Source organism: Falco biarmicus, chromosome 7 (genome assembly GCF_023638135.1).
Source record: "Falco biarmicus isolate bFalBia1 chromosome 7, bFalBia1.pri, whole genome shotgun sequence".
Lineage (NCBI taxonomy): Eukaryota > Metazoa > Chordata > Aves > Falconiformes > Falconidae > Falco > Falco biarmicus.
The window spans coordinates 49855234-49877411 of NC_079294.1; the positions used below are offsets into that span (position 1 = coordinate 49855234).

The following is a 22178-nucleotide window of genomic DNA, read 5'->3' on the forward strand; positions in this document are numbered from 1 at the left end:
TGTTATTAAGGCAATATTATTAAGGCAGTAACCTACATTTGACCTTCCTGCTTTTCCTACTGATGAGGGGTGGGTGACGCCTAAAACGTGGGTGTATTCAGAGGGTGTGGGTATTTCTTGATATCTCTATTCTATTTCTGACAAGTGCTGCCACACCGATAGGGCAAACTGCCTAGGTATGGCTTGGTAACTACTTATCAGCCAAATTCTTCAATGTAAATAACAGAGGAATCATGAAAAAACGTTGCTGCTGCTTTTTCATTTCCTGAACAGTCTGGAGTTAGCATGTGGGACCCAAATGTTATGACACTGAGTAGATTTTGAAATGTCTATAGCCTCTTGCACTTACAATGGTATTTACTTGACAGTAGATGACAGGGGTAGAAAGGAAACCAGTTTCCTGAGTTTAACAGCAAAAATATGAAATTACATGATGGGGTAGGAACAGCAGTCACCATTCCACTAGCTGTCGGTGATGTAGACCATGCGGTACATGTAAGCAAAGGTGATTTGTAACAGGATTTCAGGGTAACTAGGGCTGGGTACTGCAATGTCTTGTGTGAGGCTGTCTGGGCTCCCAGAGAAGCGAAGTGGCTTAGCAAAATCTGCGTGTCACATAATTAAAGGAGATGCATTTCAGTGGTTTATTTTTTCTCTTTAATTAAGATAATCTGAAAAATACCTCCCTAAATTTATTTAAGTATTTGTCGGTTTATTGCAGTTCTCTTTGTGGAAGATTGAGTGTTCAAGAAGAAAATATATTAAATCTCTCATACGTTAGGTTTCTTCTTATGCTGGACATAATGAGCAATGTTGTAGTTGTCTCTGACAGCTACTATTTACAGTGCTGTGGCCTCGTTGAAGGCTATTGTGGACCATCTTTCTATCACTATTCAATTCAGATGTGGTCACAGAAACCTGTCATTAACTCCTTGAGCCTGAACAAGAGTGCTGTTCATATAACCTCGTGCCTCAAATGCCATTTGAGTTCCTGCAGTTCCTCTGAGCCTGTGCTAATGCAAGGTACTAAGAGCCCTTCAGCACTGATGCAGATGTACTGCAGAGTGACTTGGGGAACTGTGGGAAGGACCAGTGTGCCTGTGCAGAGGACTGCGCAGCAACTGCAGGGAATTAAAGAAAAAGAGCCTGCAGCAACTTTTATTCCGTTCTTGAGGCAAGAAATTATAATAAGGTACTGCAAGTGCCTCTAACCTTCCTTCTGTTTCGTTTAAGGAGTAATTGTGTTGACCATTTTGGCTTTTTCTTCAGTCTAGATTTCTCTTTGTCTTTCCTGCTGGGTCTTAGCTAACAGTGTCTCCCTGTCTGTGCCTTGTGGGTAGCAATTTGATTCATTTTCATTGAGTTGGTTCAGTTTTAAGAGTTGAAACCTTGGCAAACAAGGTCATTCTGCCCCCAGAAATAGCATGCTGTGCTTCAGATCAAATCACTGATTTTTTTTTTTTATTTTTTTTTTTAACCGTCTCAAAATATTGAAAAGGGAGTAGTGGCAGAAAGTATCTATTGATCCCTTGATAAGTACAGTGGCGGTTGGGAACGTTCTTAAATACTAAACTAGAAAGACTGATAGAGCTGAAATCTGAAATAAAGTGAACCTGCACAGTGCGACTTCTCTGAAGAGGGTTGGTTTGTTAAAAACAAGGACATTAAAAGTGTCTGGAAAGGAACCAGGACACCCCAGAGGTGCAGAGGCTGTAGATAGCAGTTAGAGACAGAAAAGCCTGTGGGCAGAAGAGAAGGAGAGGATCAGCCAGATGGACAGAGGAGTTGAAAGGAGAATGCATCGATGACATGGGTATGGAGATCGCATGAGGAGGTAACGGGCACTTCTCTGTGGTGTTCGGAGGAGGGGGATCAGGGCAGTGCAGCACTGCTGGAGGTTTTGCTTATTTGTTGGGTTTGTTGGTTTTTAAACATGAGAGAGCCCAGTGAGGTGTCAGGGGAACCATCTGACCAAGCAAGCCTTTGGCTCACCATCTGTCCTTATTTTGCTGCCCCAGAATCCAGTGCAAAGCAGAGCCATGGGTAGCATGGGTTTCATTCTGTTAGGAGATGGCTGTGATGGGAAGTGCCTTATGTTTTCTTACTAGTGATGTGTCTCAATCCTTCAGGTTCTCCTCTCCCTCTGCATTCCTTGTTTTTGTATTTTCATCTGACTGACAAAGAACAGTGGAGGGTTCCCCATCTTTCTCTCAGGTTACTCCCATGCTGTAAGGGGGTAGCTTGAAAGGGGGCTGTTAAAAGGAACTTAAGAGAGCTTCTTCCTTGCTTTGTACAGCTAAGAGCCTGCAACATCAAAACTATATGCTTTCTGTGTGTGCTTTCCACCTCACTGTCAAAAATGCGTGCATGGGCTGTGCAGGGAGAGGAGGGGATCCATGGCAAGAATATGGCTGCTGTGACCACGAGGGTGGCTCACAGGCTGGCTGGAGGTGTTCCTCCATCCTGGAGAAACAGCACTTGTTTCCTTCATCTTTTTCCTTTAGTGCGGTTAAGTTCTGGGCCGGATTTTCCTCCCAGATTGGCCAAGCTTTGTGACACTGATGGCAGCACAGTGTGCCGAGGGCAGGAAGAACTGTGGTAAGAAATGCAAGTCCTAATCTCTCTGAGGTGAAGACGGTTTTTGCAGACAGTGTAGGCCAGGAGGTTCTGGGATGGGGCAGGAGTAAGGAAGAGGGAGGCATGGTCAGTTGGTTATTTCCTGACTTGTAGTTGCAGAAAATAGTATTATGGGTTGCCCTTGGTCAGCTGAAGCAGACCTTGTGTGTTGTTTGTTTTCGGTAATAGAATATTTTCCAGTCTAATGACTGGGGCTTCTTTTCATCAAAGCTTTTCAAGATAAGACCCTGGCACAAAGCCTCGCTGCCCATTCCTTTCGGCTGTCCACCAGCCATCCTCGTTTTCTTCAATGACAACTACAATGTCTCCTTCAGTGATGTCCAGTTCATCCACATTCTGAAAGGAAATAGAGAAAGGAAACATGGTTAACCTGAGAGCACAGGAGAGCCCAAGCATGTATCATATCTGATGGGTTTGGGGTTTTTTTATCCTGCCTTTCATCAACAGCCTGCCAGTGTCCTTGTGTTTGGGAATGAACCTGAAATACCAGACAGTGAGGGATTAAGCACTACTGAGATGGCTATTTCCTTAAGATCCTCAAATTTCCCCAGGCTTCATGGTATCTCCTCCTGAGCAACTTGACTGTTGTAGCATTGGGGAATGCCAGAAAGGGTTAAATACGACGGTCCTAAACCATGACCCTTCCATAGGCTGCAGCTGTTGCTACATAATACAGTGGACAGCTTAATTCCCAAGGGAGATGACAACAGCGTCTCTACTAATCCAGGCCTGAAATAGGTTTCTCAGTTCTTTTAATATGGAACAGCAGGACCAGTGGAGGTACAGTGACTCTTCCTCCGATAGGTAACTTCTACCTCCGAGACAAATGCAGTAGTTGCAAGTAAGCTAGTGCTGAGCTCACAAGTGGCTATCAGCCCATTCAGTGCTGCTGGTTTTTCTATATTCCATATTTTCCATAGGAAGCCGCTCTGCTACCTGCAGTGTAGTAAAATACAAAGCAGGGTAGGAGAGGCTTCCAGATACGTCTGATGCATCAGCTAAACCTAAATTTAATGTACATGAGTAGGTGAGAACGGACTCAAAAAGTGAGAAGCCTCAATATACAATTTACTAAAAGTAGTAACAGGGTCTTTTCTCAGCAGGGAAAATCTCTGTGTGTCATATTTTCAAGGCAACTTCTGGAGTAAGGATCTGACAAAGATATCCTGCAGTCTCCTCAGGGGAACTGCCATTAATAGTGAGGTACTTTCAGCTCTGCTTGGGTGAAATTTCAGGCAGATAATAATACAGTGTTTAAAACACAGAGCTTATAATAAACGGTGTCAGAATGTTACTGTACCTAAGAGAAAGCGCTCCTTCCCAGCCCTTTCTCTGCTTTCATAATTTCTCTGGCTATCTAATTTGTCACATGCCAGCATTTCTTCAATGTTGGCTATTGATGGCAGATCCCTTTGGTGTGAGGGTCTCTCTGCACTGTTAGCTGCTCCTTCTGCTAATCTAAAGCTAATAAAAGAAACCTTTAAACTGACATGTAATTAAACTGTGAAAGTCCCATTAGGGGAGGCTAATGGTTTAGCAAGAGTCCAAGAGGTTCTGGAGTCCATCTGGTAAGAAAACATTAATAACCAGTCCATTCATAGCCTTTTACTAATGGTACTGTGCCTACATAGGTCTGAAGCCAGTGGGAGTTCAATATCCCAGGTAAGGATGCAGGTTGCTCCTTGTAACAATCTTTTGGTACGTGGACCATGTCCACTGTGGTTCTGCAACTTGCAACATTGGAAGTACAGGGAAAGAGTGTCATTTTTTATGGACATTCAGCCCTGCAGCCCTCTCCAGCATGGAATGCCAGTGTGTTAAACTGGAGCAGGATTCTCCAGATGCTAAGTGAGATCAAATGGAGGAGAGTTCCTAGATATGTATCTGTCACGTATTCTTACATTCTACAGTTTGTAGCCATTTGCCCTAGGAAAACATTTCACAAGAGACTTACGTTCCAAATGCACAATACTGCATACTTAGCCATCACCCCCTAAAAAATAAAGTTTCCTTGTGTTTGCTGTCTTCTGTATCTCTAGAAGGAGGTTGTAACAGCTGAGGAGTGATTACACTAATCAGTTGCAAAAAATCTTATTATTTCATCTTGAGGCAGCATGGTCTAGTGATGTGCACCAAGAACTGGCAGTTGGGATTCCTGGCTTCTGCATGTGACCTTGACCGATAATTCTTGAACTACCCCTGGCTGTGAAGTGAAGATAACACTTCCTTCACAGAATTAACACTTTCAAAATGTTTGGATCAACATAATCTATTTTAAATCTGATGCTATGAGGTATTTTGAAGACTTTCATTACCTGAGCTGTGTAGTCATAAAGTACTCTGTAGTCCTGTGATGATGTGATTCCAGCTTGTTCATTTACAAAAATGGATGCATAGACTCTGTCTGTTTTCTCTCCTGGGCCAGGGGATGACACACACACAACAAAACCACCACAGAAACAAAGAGTTCAGTTGCTTATAAATGCATAGGATCATATGCAAGAGTTCACAAATACAAGGGTTTCTGTTCTCTCTGTCTGGAGATGTACATGTATAGAAAAGCTGCTGTGAACTGTAGGTAAAGTCTTACACAAAAACTGTGTCCCATTAATCAGAGGACAATGCACTCATTGAAATTTGTGGGAGGTCAGAAACTAGCTTTAGCCTCATCCAGGTTGGGAAAAATGTTTACCCTGCTAAAGCACAATCCAAATGATCTAAATGGGAAATGCTGTGATTAATGTGGTTTAAAATGGTTGCTACTGGTAGTATAAAATTCTGGTAGTTCAGTGACTCACATAAAGCTTTTCTTTTTCCCTTGAGAAAAATGCAAAATATTGTGCCGACATTTTCCAGTAGTTTACATAGTTCCCAGATAGCTATTTGTCACTGACATATCTTTTTTGGCAGATGTTTTAATCCAGCTTGTCATACTTAGGGAAACCTTTTACTCCTTCCCAGCATCTGCCTGGCAGCTTCCCCTGCTGTTGAGGTGAGCAGAAGTTTCCCACATAAAACCCCTTGGTGGGATGACAGTGCTCCGACACCGCACGGAGCGGCCAGGGTGCCTGTACCTTCCCCCAGTCAATCTGTGGTTTAGTTGTCCTGCTCTAAGGAGCACCGTCAGCTCCTTGACTTCTCAAATTTTGAAAGACAAGCATGGAAGCAGTTGAAAACTCCAAACACAGTGTGTTTGCCATTCCTGAGGGTCTTCTCCAGGGAATGTTCTCCCCTCCTGTCCCTAGCCTAAGGACATTCAGGAAGAGTGACGACCCTCAGCTGCTCAGCACTGCGTTGCTCTACATGTGCCCAAGCCCAGGCTGGTGCCTGGTAGGTCCAGCTGCTGTTTGATGGCACTGGAGAGTCCCCCCTGGCTGAGCACCAAATAGGATAGTCTGGCTTCATTTCTGGATGCCCAGGCAGGCAGGCCTGACAAAGGAAATTGTTCTGGGTACGTTTTAAATCTGTTCTAAAACAGCTTTTATTTTCACCAGGCAAGAATCACAGTTAAAATGTTTTTGTTTTAAATCAATGAAAATGTCATAACCTGTTACTTTCTGCATAGTCAAAATGCTATGTTTTAAATGTCATCTGATAAATGCCTAGCTGCAAGGTTTACAATAAGGCAGTGTAACTGTGAAATGAGATGGATATTTGCATTCATAAGGCATGAACCTGGTCTGTTAAAAACTTTAGGTATTCTCTTGGGCTTTTTAGAGGTAGCGTATTCTACCTTAGGAGAAAACTATTTAAGTCATACCGTGTCATTCTGAATGTACAGTTCCCTTTTGCCTAGACAGAGGTTTTGAAGACTATATGGATTATTTGGCAGTTCAAACTGTGAAATTTGTTTAATACACATCCAATTAAATTTGTTTCCAAACTACTCTTTACTCTTGACTGCCAACATGTGAATATTTGCTGTACCATTTTCTGCTCCGTGTCAAAGACTGATTTAGCAATATGATCTAAAACAAACACGTCTGATAAACTTATTTCCTGAAGATGCATACCAAGAGGAGGGGCTGAAGGACTGGCAATCTCCATGTTGTTTTTACTGCTTCCATGCAGTAGTCCTGAGAATCTGCAGAACGAAGAGAAGCCAATGACAAAATGAGTAAGCAGGGCTGGGTATGTGCATTCCTTCATCTCAGCTGTCTGACTCAACCTTCCCTCCATCTGCTGCAGCACTGGGTAGATGTCACCTCTTCCTGTGGCTGACTGTTTTCATTTATGCTGTAGATATATTTATCTTCAGTTAAAAATATATTTTTAAAAATGCAGAACCATTGGCCATCACTAAATTGTCCACAGAATGGATCAGATACTATTTTGTTGTTGATTCAAAGGCTTGTGATGCAAAACTCCCATTATTTCACAACATTAATATTATGAGAATTATTAGTTGTGTGTAAGAAATTACCATCTCTTTGTCTTTAAGGAAAACTCTGATACAATTTAACATACAAAGCTTGTATAACAGGCCTTTTGTAAAAACTGAGTTTAAGTGAAAATTCTTTTTTTTTAATCTATCCCTAGTTATTTTCTGTATCACAGCTGGGTACTGGAGACTAACTAAAATGAGAAAATGGGTTAAGATTCTCAAGCACAGCTAGAAACAGCATCTCATGCTTAAGGCATATTTCAAAGGTCTGATTTTTCAGCTGGTGAACACTCAGTGTTTCTGGAAGACGGATGTCCAAACTCAACACTTTCTGAAAAACTTGGACTGAGTCTCTCTGCGCTACTTGCCCATGCAGAGCACAGTTATATTCTCAATGGCAGTACAGTTGTCTGCTGTAACTATAGAATGCAGTGTTAGAATTCATTATTATAGAAGACCCGGTTTCCCACTGAAAAACAAGGTATTGTATATAAACCTAATCAGCCCACTAACAAGCCTGGACCATATTTTAAAGGGGAGTTCACAGCCTGCTCCTTGCCATGTAATAAGGCTTGTCAAAGTGTAAAGCTCCTCTGCTTCAAATATGATGCCATTCCCACTGTGAATTAGCCATTTTAGTATAAAATATTTAAACCAATATATCTACCCTGCCCATCTGCTGATATAACTGCATTCATGCTACAGCATTTACCAGCATAAATGGATCAGAAAAGGAAAAATCACCTCCCTAATCATTACAGTTATTCTGCTAAGTGTTTTCTCCTTTGCTCTAGATACAGAGCACAGCTCTTTGTTCTGCTCAGTGGGGCGGTGCAGTAAGCTGGGAGATACTGCTGGAAAAGACAGCTCTCCCCAGCCTTTGCTCCTAGCAAGATTCACCTTTGCCCTCCCTTGAACAAATTATTTTTGTTGCTCTGTGCTGTGACTCACGAGGAAAGAGGAAATAGCGGCTGCTATCCATTGCTGGCCAACTAATTGTTTTATAAACTCATCCCCTCTCTCCTCCCACTAGGACATGGCAAAATTACTCTGACTGTTTTTAATAGGTTTACTTCTTTTGTCAAGTTATATTTATAGATACATAGCTGCCTCTTGCTACGATGAAGGAAGTAATAACTTTACAAGTCCTGTTGCCTGTCATCTTACATTGCTGTTCATACAGAGAGATACCTATTCTGGGAACTGAAGCGTGCCACTCACCTCTTCATCATGCCACAAGACTGGGTTGGGCTGCTGTTGCTTCTGTTTGGTTCTCTGCTGTAATAGTTTTCATATCCTATCGCATCTGCAACAAGAAAATAAAAATAAGATGTTCAAACAGGCAAAACTTTTTTCTCCCCACCAGAATGCAGCCAGATGCAACTGTCAGGGGTTGCTGCACCAAACCACAATACAGCACCTATCTGCTCCTGCCTGTAAAGCAGCTGGAGCAGCTCAGGGGGGCTGGGGAATTAAGAAAAGGCATTCAGATGATTTTAAGCAGGTGTGTCCTTGGTAGAAAGGCATGCTTGTCCTGAACCAAACACAGTCAAGGTCCTGAAGAACCATTCTAATGGCTGTGGCTAACCCTAATTAAGAAGGCAGTTAGCTCCATGACTGTTTCCTCTGTTGCCTTAAAGCTCAGGAATTAAGGGAGCAGAGCGTGGTCATTGTGAGCCTGGGACCATGTTCATGATACAGCTGGCTGCAGTGTGTTTTGCTTCTTTTTTTCTTAATGTACTGACTCAGGAATTCTTGTCAGAGCTGGGGAGATTTCTGAACATTATTGCCAGCAGCAATAATGAGGAATTTCCTGGTCTCCCCTTGTGCTTGAGTGTCTCCCTAAGTTTCATATCTCCCCTGTCCACCTCTGTTGTTTACTCACAGAGATCTGGGGGTTCTCTCAAATATAGTTATGTTAGAGTTCCTTCACTCTCCCTTATGGTGTCGTTAAGGGTGAAATGGAGACCATTTCCAAGTCTAGCTTTACAGATTAAATAGTTACAGATGGATTTATTTATTTTGCGTCTCATAACATCTAGTCTAGTTACTTAGAGCTGGTGGCCGTATACCCTTTCTGCCTTCTCTGTGGTAAAGTCAAACATGAGTTAAGTCTGTGATACCATATTATCTCAGTTCTGATACCTGCAAAATAAGAAAAGAGATTGGACTTCGGCTAAAGGTTGTGTTGACATTCTCACATTGGATCAGCCAAGATCATAAGCAGAGCAGGCACATACAACTAGTGAGTATGAAAAACCCCTACAAATAAGGCTCACATTAATTAGGGATTTTTCTGACCAACTTAAGGGTCTCCTGTTACCCTTCTAGATTGTTACCTTGGTATAGTTTCTAGTCTATAATGCATTGTAAGATTAGGTAGAAGAGGGGAGTGAGCAACAGCATCAAGAAACCCAAAAGGTTTGGTCAAGATGAAGGTGCAAAACACGTGGCTTTCCTCCTGCATTTTGCAAGCAATAAAACAGGCCAACAGCTCACCATGTGCTACTGTGCAAAGTCATTAGCCAGAGCTGTGGAGATACTAGGATATTACTTACAGAACTTCTAGAAGATGGCAAAAAAATCAACAAAAAAGCAAGCCTTTTTCTTCGCCTTTTGTAAAGCTCTCAAGGGTTTTTCCACCTGTTTCTTATTAGAATTTAGTCCTGTCATAGCCAAGAGTTGTTTGCAGACTATTGCCTAGGCAACCGGAGAATGAGAAATCTCACACAGAAAAAAAACAACAAAACCTAGCTGAGAATTACAAATGTCTTAGTATACAGAAGTTGTTTCACACTGTTGGAAGGCAATGTTCTCCCTTCTGCCAGTGAAAATGTAGTTTTTCCTTGATAAATGCTTCTATATCAGTGAATTTAAATTCCTTCTGTGAAGAATAAACTATAGCAGCAAAATGGCATCCAGTGCACCAGTTTCGATATATTAATTAAAAAAAAAAAATAATCCCTATATCCTAATTCTTAATCATCATAGGTGTAATGACAGAAAGGCTGAGTGAAGAACGCCTTGGGTAGCTCAGTGCTGAGTTAGTGGCAGCGCCCAGCTCCACGGAAGCAGTCCCTGGGCTGTAATTGCTGCCAGCTCTGCACTCTGCAACAAAACCAGAGGGGTGGGAGTTGTTCCTGTATGAGATAATTATCCCTTGGGACAGGGCCTTCAGACTGCTGGTGTTTGTACCTATACAACTCCCAGCATGAAAGGTTTTTGTCAGTATAAAATTTTCTTATGCCAGTATAGCTTATTTCCCCGCTCTGAAGGGAAATAAGCGCTGCGGACACTGCGGGGGGCAGGGTAAGGGGGTTTGCCTGTGACTTCCAGTCCGGTGTTAGAGCGGTTAGTGGAAGTGAAACAGTATCTGTGCACGGATTTTTTTTTAAAAAAGGAGCCACAGATCTTTTCAGCCCAGATTATGTATCATCAACTAATGAAGAGATGCAGCAGATGCAGTAGGGGTTTTTCTCTCCTTTTACAAAGGCTGTGAATCTTTGTTTACTGCAGCAGCTGCACAGAAGTGCAAGCATTCACTCAGTCTGTAGGTATCTTGTATTGCTTGTTGAAGTGCGAGGGTGGGGGTTGTATCTGGCTGTGTGAAACATCAGGTAGCCTATCCTTAGATAGGTGATGTGTTTGGAGAACTCCTACCCTGGAGCAGCATGTTTTCGTTTTGCAACTGCTCTTAGCTCTTGCTGTCTTGGTCTTGTTTCAGCCCAGATGTCTTCATCATTGAAGGTTATAAAAAGGCTGCTTTGGCTTTACCGGACAGTCTGCAAACCTTACATGGCTTCTGCATGCTGGGGCAAAGCCAATTTCATTCAAAATTCCCCCCAGTTAGAATCTTGCCCTTATACAAACAACTTCCTGAGTGGACAAAAGATGCTATCCCCCATTGGGCAGGTGGAACAAAACAATACAAAGTTTGGTCTTCTCTGTGCTATAAATTAAAAGGCAGCATGTCTGTCAAGGGGACACCAGGGTGCAATTACACAATAAACTGGCTCTGACCTGTCACCGTTGCAGGAAACTGAAGTTGCCATCTCTGCAAGGCAGTTTGCCACCTCTTTAGCGGTGTCAGTACTGTGAAATAAGCCTGGTTGCAAAGCCGGGACAACTTGTGTTCTTCTTTTCTGGAATGTTATTTTTAACCTGCATCATTCAGCTATCCCACTCGCAGTGCCGCAGAAGGAGCGGTGGCAGCACAGTGCGGGGGAAGTGAGCTGCAGTGGGTAGGAATGAATAGCCAGAGCAGAAGCTCTGGCTGGCTTCAGCTCCAACAGGCGTGTAGCACACACCTGCAGCCTCAGCCTGATGGGTGACTCATCTAACAAGACCAATTGGAATAATTACCTGGAGGTTGTGTTCCCGTCATTTTGGTCTTAATGAAGTAGTCTATGTCTGACTCTACAATGCAGTTCTCCAAGCTTACCCGAACCTCTTCATATAGCTACAAAACAGAATAAAAAAAAATTAATTTAATTTTTAACATTTCGTATTGAATCAACAGTTAATGCTTTTCTAGTAATTTCCCCTTAGGAGACACTTTATACTTGGTACCTGTCTGACCTGGATGGATCTTTGGCCTGTCCCCCATACAAACATTCTTGTAAACGCAATTGTTTATTTGTGCTCTGGATATTCTTTTAAGAGAGGAGGATGAAGACAGTCCAGGGCTTTTCAATGCAACAAATTAACAGGAGGAAACAATCATTCAGCGTCATAACTAGCGTATTCTTTGTCTTCCAATTTTGAGACCATGACTGGATGCCTTTCTGAAAGTTGTGCTTGAGCCCAGATATACTCAACTGAGCGTTCTGGTAGCTGGAAGCATTCCCCAGCAAACTGAGGGGAGACAGCAAGTGCCAGCAAGTGTGACACAGACTGTCTGCAGGCATGTTTACATCTGGAGGGAGCAAGCTAGACTGGGAGTACCCCCCCTTCACTGAACATGCGCAACAGCCGGTTTGCTGGAGACAGGATGCACAGAGAAGGGCGAGCTAGTGCTGGTTGTTAGAGCCTTGCTCCTCTGCACATGAAGCGAGTTGGCAGGTGCCCCTACCTCATCGTCCTTCACACACTGCATGGAGAGCTGGTTGCAGTGAACCCACAGCGAGTTGCGGAGGACGGTGATGCGGTCACACTCCTGGAGCTGGAAGACCTAAAGCCAAAGAGGAGATGTGATGTAGCCTCATGGTAGTTATTTATTTGCATTGCAGGGAGCAACAGGGCTGGGGCTTCTCTGGGTCAGGTTCATAAGTCTGCAAGGATCCTTTGTAAAGGATGTGTTTACAATTACTGGAGAAAATACATTACTTGTTCATGCTCAAGAATTTGTTTTAATTGATTGCATCAAATTAAAGTTATGTTCTGTAGACAAAAATAAGCAGAGGAGAGGAATCAGGATCTGGATTTGACCACTACCTCTACTGCCAAGGATTTCTGAGTCGGTGTCTTGTCTGCCCATCACACTGAAATGTTGATGTTTAACTGATCAGTAGAATGCTGGTGTGAAAGGGCTGTATTTATGATAAAGGTAGAGCCAAAACTATCCATCTCTGCCTTCTAAAATGTCTTTCCAAACTTTTCTCTTTTCAAACTTTGAGGCTCTCTTGAGTTGCTTCTGTTCGTTTCTAAAGTTACTTTCATGCTAAAGAGAAGGCATTTTTCTTTCTTTTCATCTGTCTGTTTTTCTCATGTTGTGGCACAGCTTGAGAAGAATGAAGGGGGAAGAGAGAGAGGTGTGAACTGAGGTGGGGGAAGAGGCAGATAAACTAATGCTTTAAAAACTTAACAAAAATCAAAAAATCAAAACAAAACAACAAAACCCACCCTGATCTCTAAGTTGTACTGTTATAAGTAGAACATCAATTTTTGGTTTTCTATGAGGTGTGAAAAGCTCAGATGCTTCGAGCCATCTGTTTCCATCTCCACTTGCTAGTAATTATGTCCAGAATGCCACAAATGTATACAATGTTCAGCAGAACACTCAGTTGGGCATACTGCCTGCCATTGAATATCTTACTATCTAAAAAAAAAACACCAGAAAAAAGTCTGTCAAGGGTGTAAGCTGGCGTTGCAACCGGTTTCTGACAGAAAAAGCTTTTAAGGAAAACCTGAAGGGTGGAGAGTATTTCAATATCCATTCTGAACAAAAAGCCTATGGCTGCAGCCTAGCCCCTAAGGGGCTGCTGAAATAGCACAAAAGCCAGCTGGGAATTTTGCGGATAAATGATGTCCTGTCGGGAAATGCAGATCATCAGAGAGGCAAGTGTAGTGACTCCGGCCTTGTCAGGCCCTTTGCAAAATACAGCTGGGTGGTGTGTTAGACACAGCCCCTGTGGTTCTTTCAGCTTGTGTCACCAGACTGACTGTGAACCGGGGCGTCTCATGCCAAGGAGTATCACACAGCCCCCATGATGATGGTAGTCCCAGCACTGCCACTTGCTAGCCAAGATTTTTGGGCCATGAATGTGCAGTGCGCAGCCAGACACCTAAGCAACCTTGGCACTTCCAGATTCCCCACTATGCAGCCAGTAGTTTTAAGCAGGAGGTGTCAGAAAAGTTACCACAGGGATAACTGGCTTTTTGTACTGGTTACTAGTTTTAAACGCCTCAAAAAATCTATTAGTTCTTCTATCTACAACCACTTCTAAAAGAATGTGTTAAAGATGCCCTTCCTTTATGAATGCTTGTTTGAACTAAGCAGCAGGCAAGCCACAAGCTCTGTGGGCTATTCAGAATTTAGACACGGAGGAGAAATGAAGTGTGTTAGGTTGTGGAACATTTTGCTTGTTTGATGGCTTTTTAAGAAAGGGGAAAATGTGCATCTTGGGAAAAAATAAGGCTTGGCACAATTCCTGTGGAAAGTCTGCTGTGCTAGCCATGGGACTTTCCAGTTCTCCCAGATAGGGAATATTTAAGAGGAAGCAGAGAACTGGAAAGCTATGCTCTTGGCATTTTATTTTATCTGGAAATAAAGCCCGCAATGAGTAAACATAGCGAAATCATACTTCAGCAGATGGGCAAATGTACTTGAAGCATTAATATGACCAAATGTGTGGCTGATTTGGGTTCCTGTAAATTGTGCAAAACTTACTAGCCGAGTGCAAATCTTGTCCATCCTCAAACATAATGGAAACAGTTTTTCACCACCACCTTTCCACTGAAAGATTAGTCCACAGCAGACGGCAAATATTCTTGCAAGTGGATATAAAGTGCTACACAAAATAAAGATTCTGAGTGCCTTAGATATTTTTGCTCTCAGAATGCTATGGTACGTACTTCTTTAGCTTAGCCAGAAAATTTTATTTTTAATCTCCATTGAACCTGTAAGATTTAAAATGAAATGAAGACAAAAACCTCTCCTGCATTGGAACAAGTAGCCATTCTGGATGCTTTTTGCAAAACATAATCTAAAGGGCATCTCAAAGCTAGTGTATTCTTACGTTAAGTTGTAAGTGAAAACTGGCAGAAAATGCTTGCAAATAGATTGTACCAGTTCATATATTGTTCCCCTTCCCACACCTCTGCACTTATTCCCCTCCTTAATATTTACATACATATGCCAAACAGGCAGGGAGAGTGTAAGCAAGACAGGTAGCAACTATGCCTAAATCAACTCTAGTTTTTGCAGTATTTTTGCAAAGACATCTACTGAGATTCCATATAAAGCAAACAGCAAAGCCCTTGGGACAGTATCTCAGATCTTAGACTGATATCTGCAAGTAGGATAAAAAAACCAGTGCAGAAATACATTGCTACAAAAGTCAATGTTTACCTCGCAGGTTTTGATGTGTTCCTGTTCCCACTCTGTCCTGACCTTATCCAGCTGCTCAATGTTCTGTTTGTACACATTCTCTGTAAACACAGACACGCGTAATAGAAATCCAACAGTTAGGAAACAAAAAAAAGATACAGGCTTTCTTTTTTTCCGCCTCTTAGGACTTTGCTGCAGTTCTTACACTTTAGGCCTGGTTTGCTAGAGTATCACAATAATATGTGAACCTGAAACTGGTGGGTCACAAAGATATGTTTTTTTCTTTGCAATATATTAGAGTAAGGAATCTGTCTGTATGGTTTGCAGATCATCTATAAACTTTACAGTGGGGATAATGCAAGTCAGAGATGAAAAGCCTGGACTATACTTGGGCACTGAGCCTCCTTAGGCTCTTTCCGTGCTGAGCCAGACAGGTAAGGCATGGAAACTTTTACAAGCAGTGAGGGACAAGTCTGAACTCATGAACCAGTTCAGATGCCTGCTGGTGGGTCCTTCTGGGTATATACTTTGTTTCTGGCTTGAGGATGCTACCATGCTCATGTACAGGGAACCTGAGGACTGCGTATCTGGTTTGGGCTGGCTGGGAGCAATTCAACTGTCATTCTTTTGTGCTTTCAAACTTGCTTCAAGAAGAGTTTTTCTTTTCTGGGTGAAGTCCCTAAAGGAGGTCTTATATAAATTTTTTAATGAAAGCAGGAGAGTTGCATTTCCACAAAGGAAAGTGATTGTGGGTGACTATCAGGTTGTCATTCTTTAGAAGCTTCTTCATTAATCTTTGGGTAGGTGACTCTGGGAAACCTGACTTCAGACAGAGCCAGCCTGGGTGATTTGGATGCTGCTTTACCAAAATCAGTGTGGTGGTAGATCTTTGCTGAGAAAAATCTTAGTTCAGTTGCAAATAGAGCATCACCTGCTTCATTTGCTGCGCCTCTGCATTGCTTGGCTTTGTTCTGGCTCTGAAACAGGAAAAGAAACAACCCAAATTAATTTCTGACTGTATTTTTTGCTTCTGACCAAGGGTTTTTGCTGCCTGCTCCCTTTCCTTTTCTAGAGGAAAGGCTCAAACTTGCAAACACTTCTTGGCTGTCCTGCCTTGATGCATGGTTCTGTTGAATGTGCGCTATGGAAGAGAAGGGACCAGAATTTCACAAATGCAGCCATAGGTCTACTGATTTCAAGGGAAATGTGGTGATTTACATCTTTCCATTCAAATATCCCTGCCATAAGAGCTCAGTGCTACTGTGATCGATCTGAAGTTTCTGTCTACTGGCTGAATTGTTTTTTCTGAAGTGTTTGATGCACTTTTGAAATAGATATTTATAAGCAGAAATAAATGGCAGTTAGAATTCTTCATTTTCCAAGCTCCTCATGTAATACACAAATGGAAAGAACACAGCCTTTAAAACACTCTGCAAATGCTAGATTATTCCCATAACTCAGAAGCCTAAAAGCAAAATTCACTGTAAGCAGAAATTTTCTTTTTTAAAACCTGCAGCTTTTAACAAATGAAAATACAGCTGTTATTGACAGCTCTGTACTCCCAGATCTTTCTGCACAGATGGTGATGACAGTACATTAATGCACAGCTCTAGACATTCTTCCATTCTGCCCTTCAAGGAAAGGCTCAGGTACGGTTTCTTATGCCCATATTCCTCATCACAGCTGGTTAGAAAATGTGTAGTAAACTGGGAACATAAGCTTCATTCTTACTTGCTTCCTGGCCCAAACTGTTTGTGAGTGCAGAATTAAACAGCTGACGTGTTTCTTGTGAAATGCCTCTGTGCCTTTCAAACATGCTGGCATGTGTGTGGAAGTAATGAAGCACCCTGGGATCCTTCTGCATGAAAGGAGCTGGGTCAGATTTTGATGCCATTGTAGTTGCTAAGTGTTCTGGTGTAATTTCGGTAGGGCCAGGATTTCATCCACTCTTTACAGCTAAGCTAGAGGGTTTTGTTCATCAAAGATTAGCAAATGCTAGAAATAAAATGTAAAGTTCTGATCTGCTTCTAGTCTCCATCCCCCTGTCCTTGAGATGATTTTTGACCCTTTTTGCTTACACTGCACTGATTTTTATTGAGCCAAAGGGAGTTAATTTATTTTGTTTTCTCCCGTCTGTTCTGCTGTAAAATGTTCCCATTAAAAGTTAGTGAATTGTCAGCTACCAGTATCAAGACAATGCAATGAAGGACTGCAGTGTCTCAATCTCCAATGATTTATTTTTGAGTTTGTAAATTTAGTTGAAATAAAATTAACCATAAGGAGAAAAATACTGAGGAAAAATATGCATTTTAATGTCAGATACTATGCCTACTAAATGTAAGTGACCAAAAGGCAAAACTAAGTGCATGAATACTTCTGACTTGTTTCTTTATTTCTGTGAGTAATCTCTGATAAAAATCTCATTCAGTTTCCCTTCAGAATTCATAGAACAATTAGATCATAGCCTGGCATAAATGAATCAGGTAATTTAGTCCTTTCCCAGCCTTTTTAAAAATGCTTGGTCTATCACAGAACAAGATCAGGATTACTAAAGGAATTTGTGGAGGAAGACCTTCTTGGGAGGCGATTTGGTTTAATTTTGATTGTAAGAAGTTAATTAGAAGGGAAAGCAGCCCCTGGCATCCCAAACAATGGGTTGTTAAATTGTGTTCTCTTGTACCTGGTAAAGGAGAAAACCCCACAGTTTTCTGTCTGTCATCTAATGTACCTTTTCTGTTTGCTTTTGGTTGCCTGAAGCACTTGTCCGTTCGAAGGACTGCTCGGCCTCATCCGCCTCCTTGCACTTCTGTTCATAGGTCTTCTTTGACTGTATTGAAATGAAATCAGATGTGAGGGTTTGGGTTAGGGAACAAGGCTGGATTGTCTCCAGTGTGATGTTATAGGCATTTTGCAGTCTGGGGGAGAACATCAGTGCCCAAGTCTGGGCAACAGAAAAATTTTCCAATGATACTGTAAGATGATAGAACTGAAAAACTGGAGTTGGGGCTGGCAGCAGAAATTGGGTCCTTTTCTTGCAGTCCTGAAATTGTTTGCTTTGTACAATTGCAGCCAGCTCCCTGCAGGGGGGTAGTCACAAATGCACAGGCAGCTCTAGCACCATTGGTGCATCAGACGTCTGTCTGAGCTACAGCACAGAGACAAAATTGGGGGCCCATGTTCCCAGGGTGCCATTGAGGATGGGCTGTCCTTTCTGCAGAGTGACTTGGAGCATCAGGTGGCTGAAGTCAGCATGATGCCTTGCCCATTGCTCCAAGCTGTGAGACAGAGCCAGCACCCCATAGCTAACAGTCTCAGTGTAGTCCCCAGAAGCAAATAAATCCTGATTTGCACCAAAAGACCTCCCTGTCTTGGAGACTCACTTAGAACAACCATGTTTAAATAAAAATTGTCAGTACAGTTCCAGCTGTAGCGCTGGCAGGTGTGCAACTACTTTTCTTTAGAGGCAATTGCCCATTGGAAACCAAAACCAGCTGCCTGCAGTTCCTGTACATGCAAGCTTTCCACTTGGAGAGGTTTCCTCCTATTCACAAGATTCCCTCACCAATTTAAAAATTGTATTTACAGTATGAAAAATTACATTTGCTTCTGTAAGTATCCTTGCCTAGAAAGAATGAAATCTGGTTTGACCTGGAGTAATGTTCATTCCACATTAACTTTCTGCGTATTTGTTTTGGAGACTCTTCAGTGGGTGTAGCAGGGAAGATGAGCCTCCTTCTAGTAGCAGGAGGCACATATTTCCCCCTCCCCATTCTTTAAATATAGGTACATGTGATACAGATTCCACCCTGTCTCAAACTGGGGTCAGTCTGTATCAAGAAACCTGCACAAAACCCCCTTGCTTACCTCCATCGTTTTCTTATAATGGGACAGTTTGTTCTTTTGCATGCGCTCCATTGCAGACTCGTACTGTAAGAAACACGCAGAGGTAAGAACTTCTTGCTTTGGACTTTCTCCTCCCCTTTTTAGTGTCAGGATAGGAAAGCCATTGTCAGGGCCTTTCTAGAAGCCATGTGCCTGTGGGGAAAATTACTTCACTCTGTTTTTATAAATGACAGGTTTCTAAGTGGTACAGAGAGCATCCAAGTGCCAGGTAAAAAAAAAAAATCCAAGACAATTCTGCTTCAGTGGTTTCCATTAATAGCAGAGAGGATGTAGATCTTAATTTTCTTCCTCCCTGTTGTTTTCTTTTTTTTCCCATAAGGAGATTAAATAGTGTAACACCCAGTCACAGTGCCCATCAGCTCTGCCAGCAGTGGAGTTCCTGCTGGTGCAAGAGCCGGATCCCACATCTTTGCAGACCAAACTGCTTCTCACCCATGTGAGCAAGGATAGTTGTCCATTTCAAACACAAACGTGTAATTTTTATTCCATTGCTTCTGGCAAATTTATGCTCAATGTGATTTGATTTCCAGACTGTCATCTGGTCAGCAGTGGAAGGACAGTGCTGAATTCGCCTTTATTGCTTTAGTTGTGGTATGCACAGCCTTATGTGACAGCGCGATATGCTCCTGTTTGGCAGGGTATGGGTTTCTTCAGGACTTTTGGTCCTTTAATCTTTATATTCTGCTCAAGCAAAACTCTGGGGCTACCCAGAGGCTTGCTTCACGTTGGACTAAATAGCACAGTCCCAAAAGCAGCTACAGTGAAATATGAATCACAGCATTTTGGGAGGTTACCAAAAATGCTGACACCATCTAGCATGTATAATGTTGACTTCCTAACAGCCACATGCTGGATGGAGGAAAAAAGTTTGCCTAAGGCTCCAGAGCAGGTTTTCTTTTTTTTTCCAGGCCCCTTCAACTGTTTCCAGCTGAGTTGTAGGCTTATGTTTTCAACAGAGAGTGTGCTTCCCTCTTTGCAAATCCTAGTGGCAATGGGTGAGGAGTGGGACAGAACTGCTGATGAACTAGGTGCTGATGAACTACGTGCTGTCTGCTTTTATATGCCTTATTTGCTTCATCAGATCACTGTGGAACTCAAATCTCAGCTTTACCCACTTCATATTCAGAGTTCTTTGCTGTTTCAAGTTCCTATGTCAGGGTTGTAGATACAAGATTTTTGTGGCATTGGATACTGGTCATATGCCTTTTAATTTGTTTAAAATTAGAACAGAACTGGATATTTTATTTTACTCCTCTATCAGTCAGTGCTTTCAGTGTTAAGTGGCTGTCCCATCTTTGTCTTCAACCCCAGAGAAGGTGTGAGAGTTACCACTGTTGTCTCTGTTGAGAGATACTTTTTCAAGGGACTTAGAGCTTGGTAAAATCAGAGGGGATGAAACCACCTTAAATATACTTGTATGTTTTTATTATACACCATCAACTAGGTGCTATTTATTCAAAAAATTTGTAATTCGACATGTATTGGTGTTGCATTCAGCATGATACTCATTTGCTTTTATGTTTTTAAATGTTTGTGTTACCCCTTTATTTTAGTGCACGTTGGAGATCATGCAGGATTATACAAAAGAAAGCCAATTAGCAAGGGTATAAAAAAGAGAAAAGGAAGGATTAAGTTCTTACAGGAACAATAATAGAATCTGCAGTTACACTGGAGAGAGTAAAAGTAACTAAAGCCTCTATCTACTGAGTGCTTTCTGAGCACTGCTTTATTTCCAGTCTAGTGTATGGAGTGCACAGGGCACACTGGGCATGCTTTATCATATTTTACAGCATTCACAGCCTATGACTGGACAAAGGTCACCAGCGTGGACCAGTGACCCAATCTGTTTCAATATTTCTGTAGTTCCTCACCTTTTTTCTTTGCTCCTTCTGTCTTTCTCGGAACTCCTCTATGCCTTTCAGTTCATCCTTCAGCATTACTGCCAGCTGGATATGAGAGTTTCCAACACTTTCGATTTCTAAAGCAAATCAGAATTCATATACAGTCAATAGAAAGGTCTTTAAATATGAAGTTACATTTTTCAGGAGATGTTTCTGGGAGTGACTTGCAGTGAACAGGGCAGCCTTAAAAAAGACCTTCCTATGTTTCTGCATGCACTGATGTTGTCGAGGGTTCACACAACCCGAATGGGGCTTATTGCAGGTCCTCTCGAGTGCCTGCAAAATGCATGGGCAAGACTCCTCACTGCAGAACTGCAACACCTGCTCAGAGCAGCCTTGGCAAGTGCAGAGCCAGCTGCATTTCTTCATATCCCCATTTACCCCAGCCACCCCTTTTCCTTCTGGAGCTGGAGATCAGATGTTGTGGTGCAGAGGGAGGGAGGGAGTTCTGACCTGCTCCTTCACCCCCTGTGTCTGCTTTCCCTCCACTACACTGCTGGATTGTCATTGCTCGTGGCAGCTGTTTGCCAGTTGCATCCAGCCTTGCACAAATGTCATTAGACAAGGTTGCAAGCTGAGAATTTCCGAGGGTCAGCAAAGACACGCTGAATTTCAAAGCACCTGGCTGGTGCTGTTTGAAGTGGCTGGTAACTTCTCTGCATTTATTTGCTTTGGTGCCTCTGAAATGGAACCCCACATTTTCCAGAAATGTTGAGCTCCCCCACCCAGGCTCTAAAAATACCTTAATTCACCAGCTGCTTTTCAAAAGGTGCTTTCATCTAAACAGCAGGTGCCAGTAGCCAGGTATGCTGTCCTGTTGGCTGTGATGGTGTAGCATTTTCTGTGTGTGAAAGGTTTCCATTCAACCTTGGACGCGTTTAGAAAGCATGTTGTTTTGACATCAGTGGTTTGCAGAAGAGGGAACAGAGTTGATGTTTTGTGACTTGATCCAGATAAAACTAACTTGAGCAATAAGCCATTTTCCTTGCTACCAGAGAGTGGATTGAGTGCCCAGCCTTGGAGGACTCTCAGTGAGTGTCCTTTCCCTCCACTCTCCACACTACAGACTGGGATTAAAAATTGGAAATAGAGGGGGGCAGAGGATGAAAGACCCCAGAGGAGATGAACACTTCATGTGCCTCTTACCTGGGTCAGAAATAAACATGTAAATACTTACGTTGCTTGAGCCTTTCAAATGCTGCCTTCAGTGTGCTGTGAAGGAGAAACAAGTGCACTTTATTAGTATAAACTTCTAAGGATGGGTTGTGAATCTAGAGAAAAAAACTTTCCCTCAGAATCTCAAAGATCCACATAGAGATAAAACTCTTAATAGTCTGGTAACAAAAGTTGATCATGCTAACAAGCACAATATCATCAATTTGTTACCATCAGGATATGTAATAAAATACTCCATGAAGCAAGGAATTGCACTATTCCTTATGTGCAGCCTCTTTTTTAATCCCACTGTATTTGTGACTGTGAATGTTAACAGGCGTTTCTCTGTTCTTGCACCTTGCCAATGGATACAACTGAACTGAGTGCAATAAAGATGGGCAAGGGGAATTGGCTTTTGGAGCCCTAGTCT

At 42.3% G+C, this 22178-nt stretch overlaps 1 protein-coding gene across 3 annotated transcripts in view; it reads right to left on the reverse strand.

The window, feature by feature from the left end:
* Positions 1–1212: 1212 nt before the first annotated feature.
* The window catches only part of PSTPIP1 (proline-serine-threonine phosphatase interacting protein 1), a 54743-nt gene continuing 33777 nt past the window's right edge, over positions 1213–22178 (reverse strand). For all 3 annotated transcript variants that reach the window (XM_056347584.1, XM_056347585.1, XM_056347586.1), the window contains 12 exons: positions 21771–21805; positions 20564–20670; positions 18654–18716; positions 17518–17616; positions 15721–15766; positions 14811–14890; positions 12093–12191; positions 11384–11480; positions 8243–8327; positions 6651–6721; positions 4953–5053; positions 1213–2973 (listed from right to left, as the gene is read on the reverse strand). In XM_056347584.1, coding sequence (XP_056203559.1) covers positions 2842–2973; positions 4953–5053; positions 6651–6721; positions 8243–8327; positions 11384–11480; positions 12093–12191; positions 14811–14890; positions 15721–15766; positions 17518–17616; positions 18654–18716; positions 20564–20670; positions 21771–21805 — 1015 coding nt within the window. In that variant the 3' untranslated portion in view covers positions 1213–2841. The remainder of the gene's footprint in view (positions 2974–4952; positions 5054–6650; positions 6722–8242; positions 8328–11383; positions 11481–12092; positions 12192–14810; positions 14891–15720; positions 15767–17517; positions 17617–18653; positions 18717–20563; positions 20671–21770; positions 21806–22178) is intronic.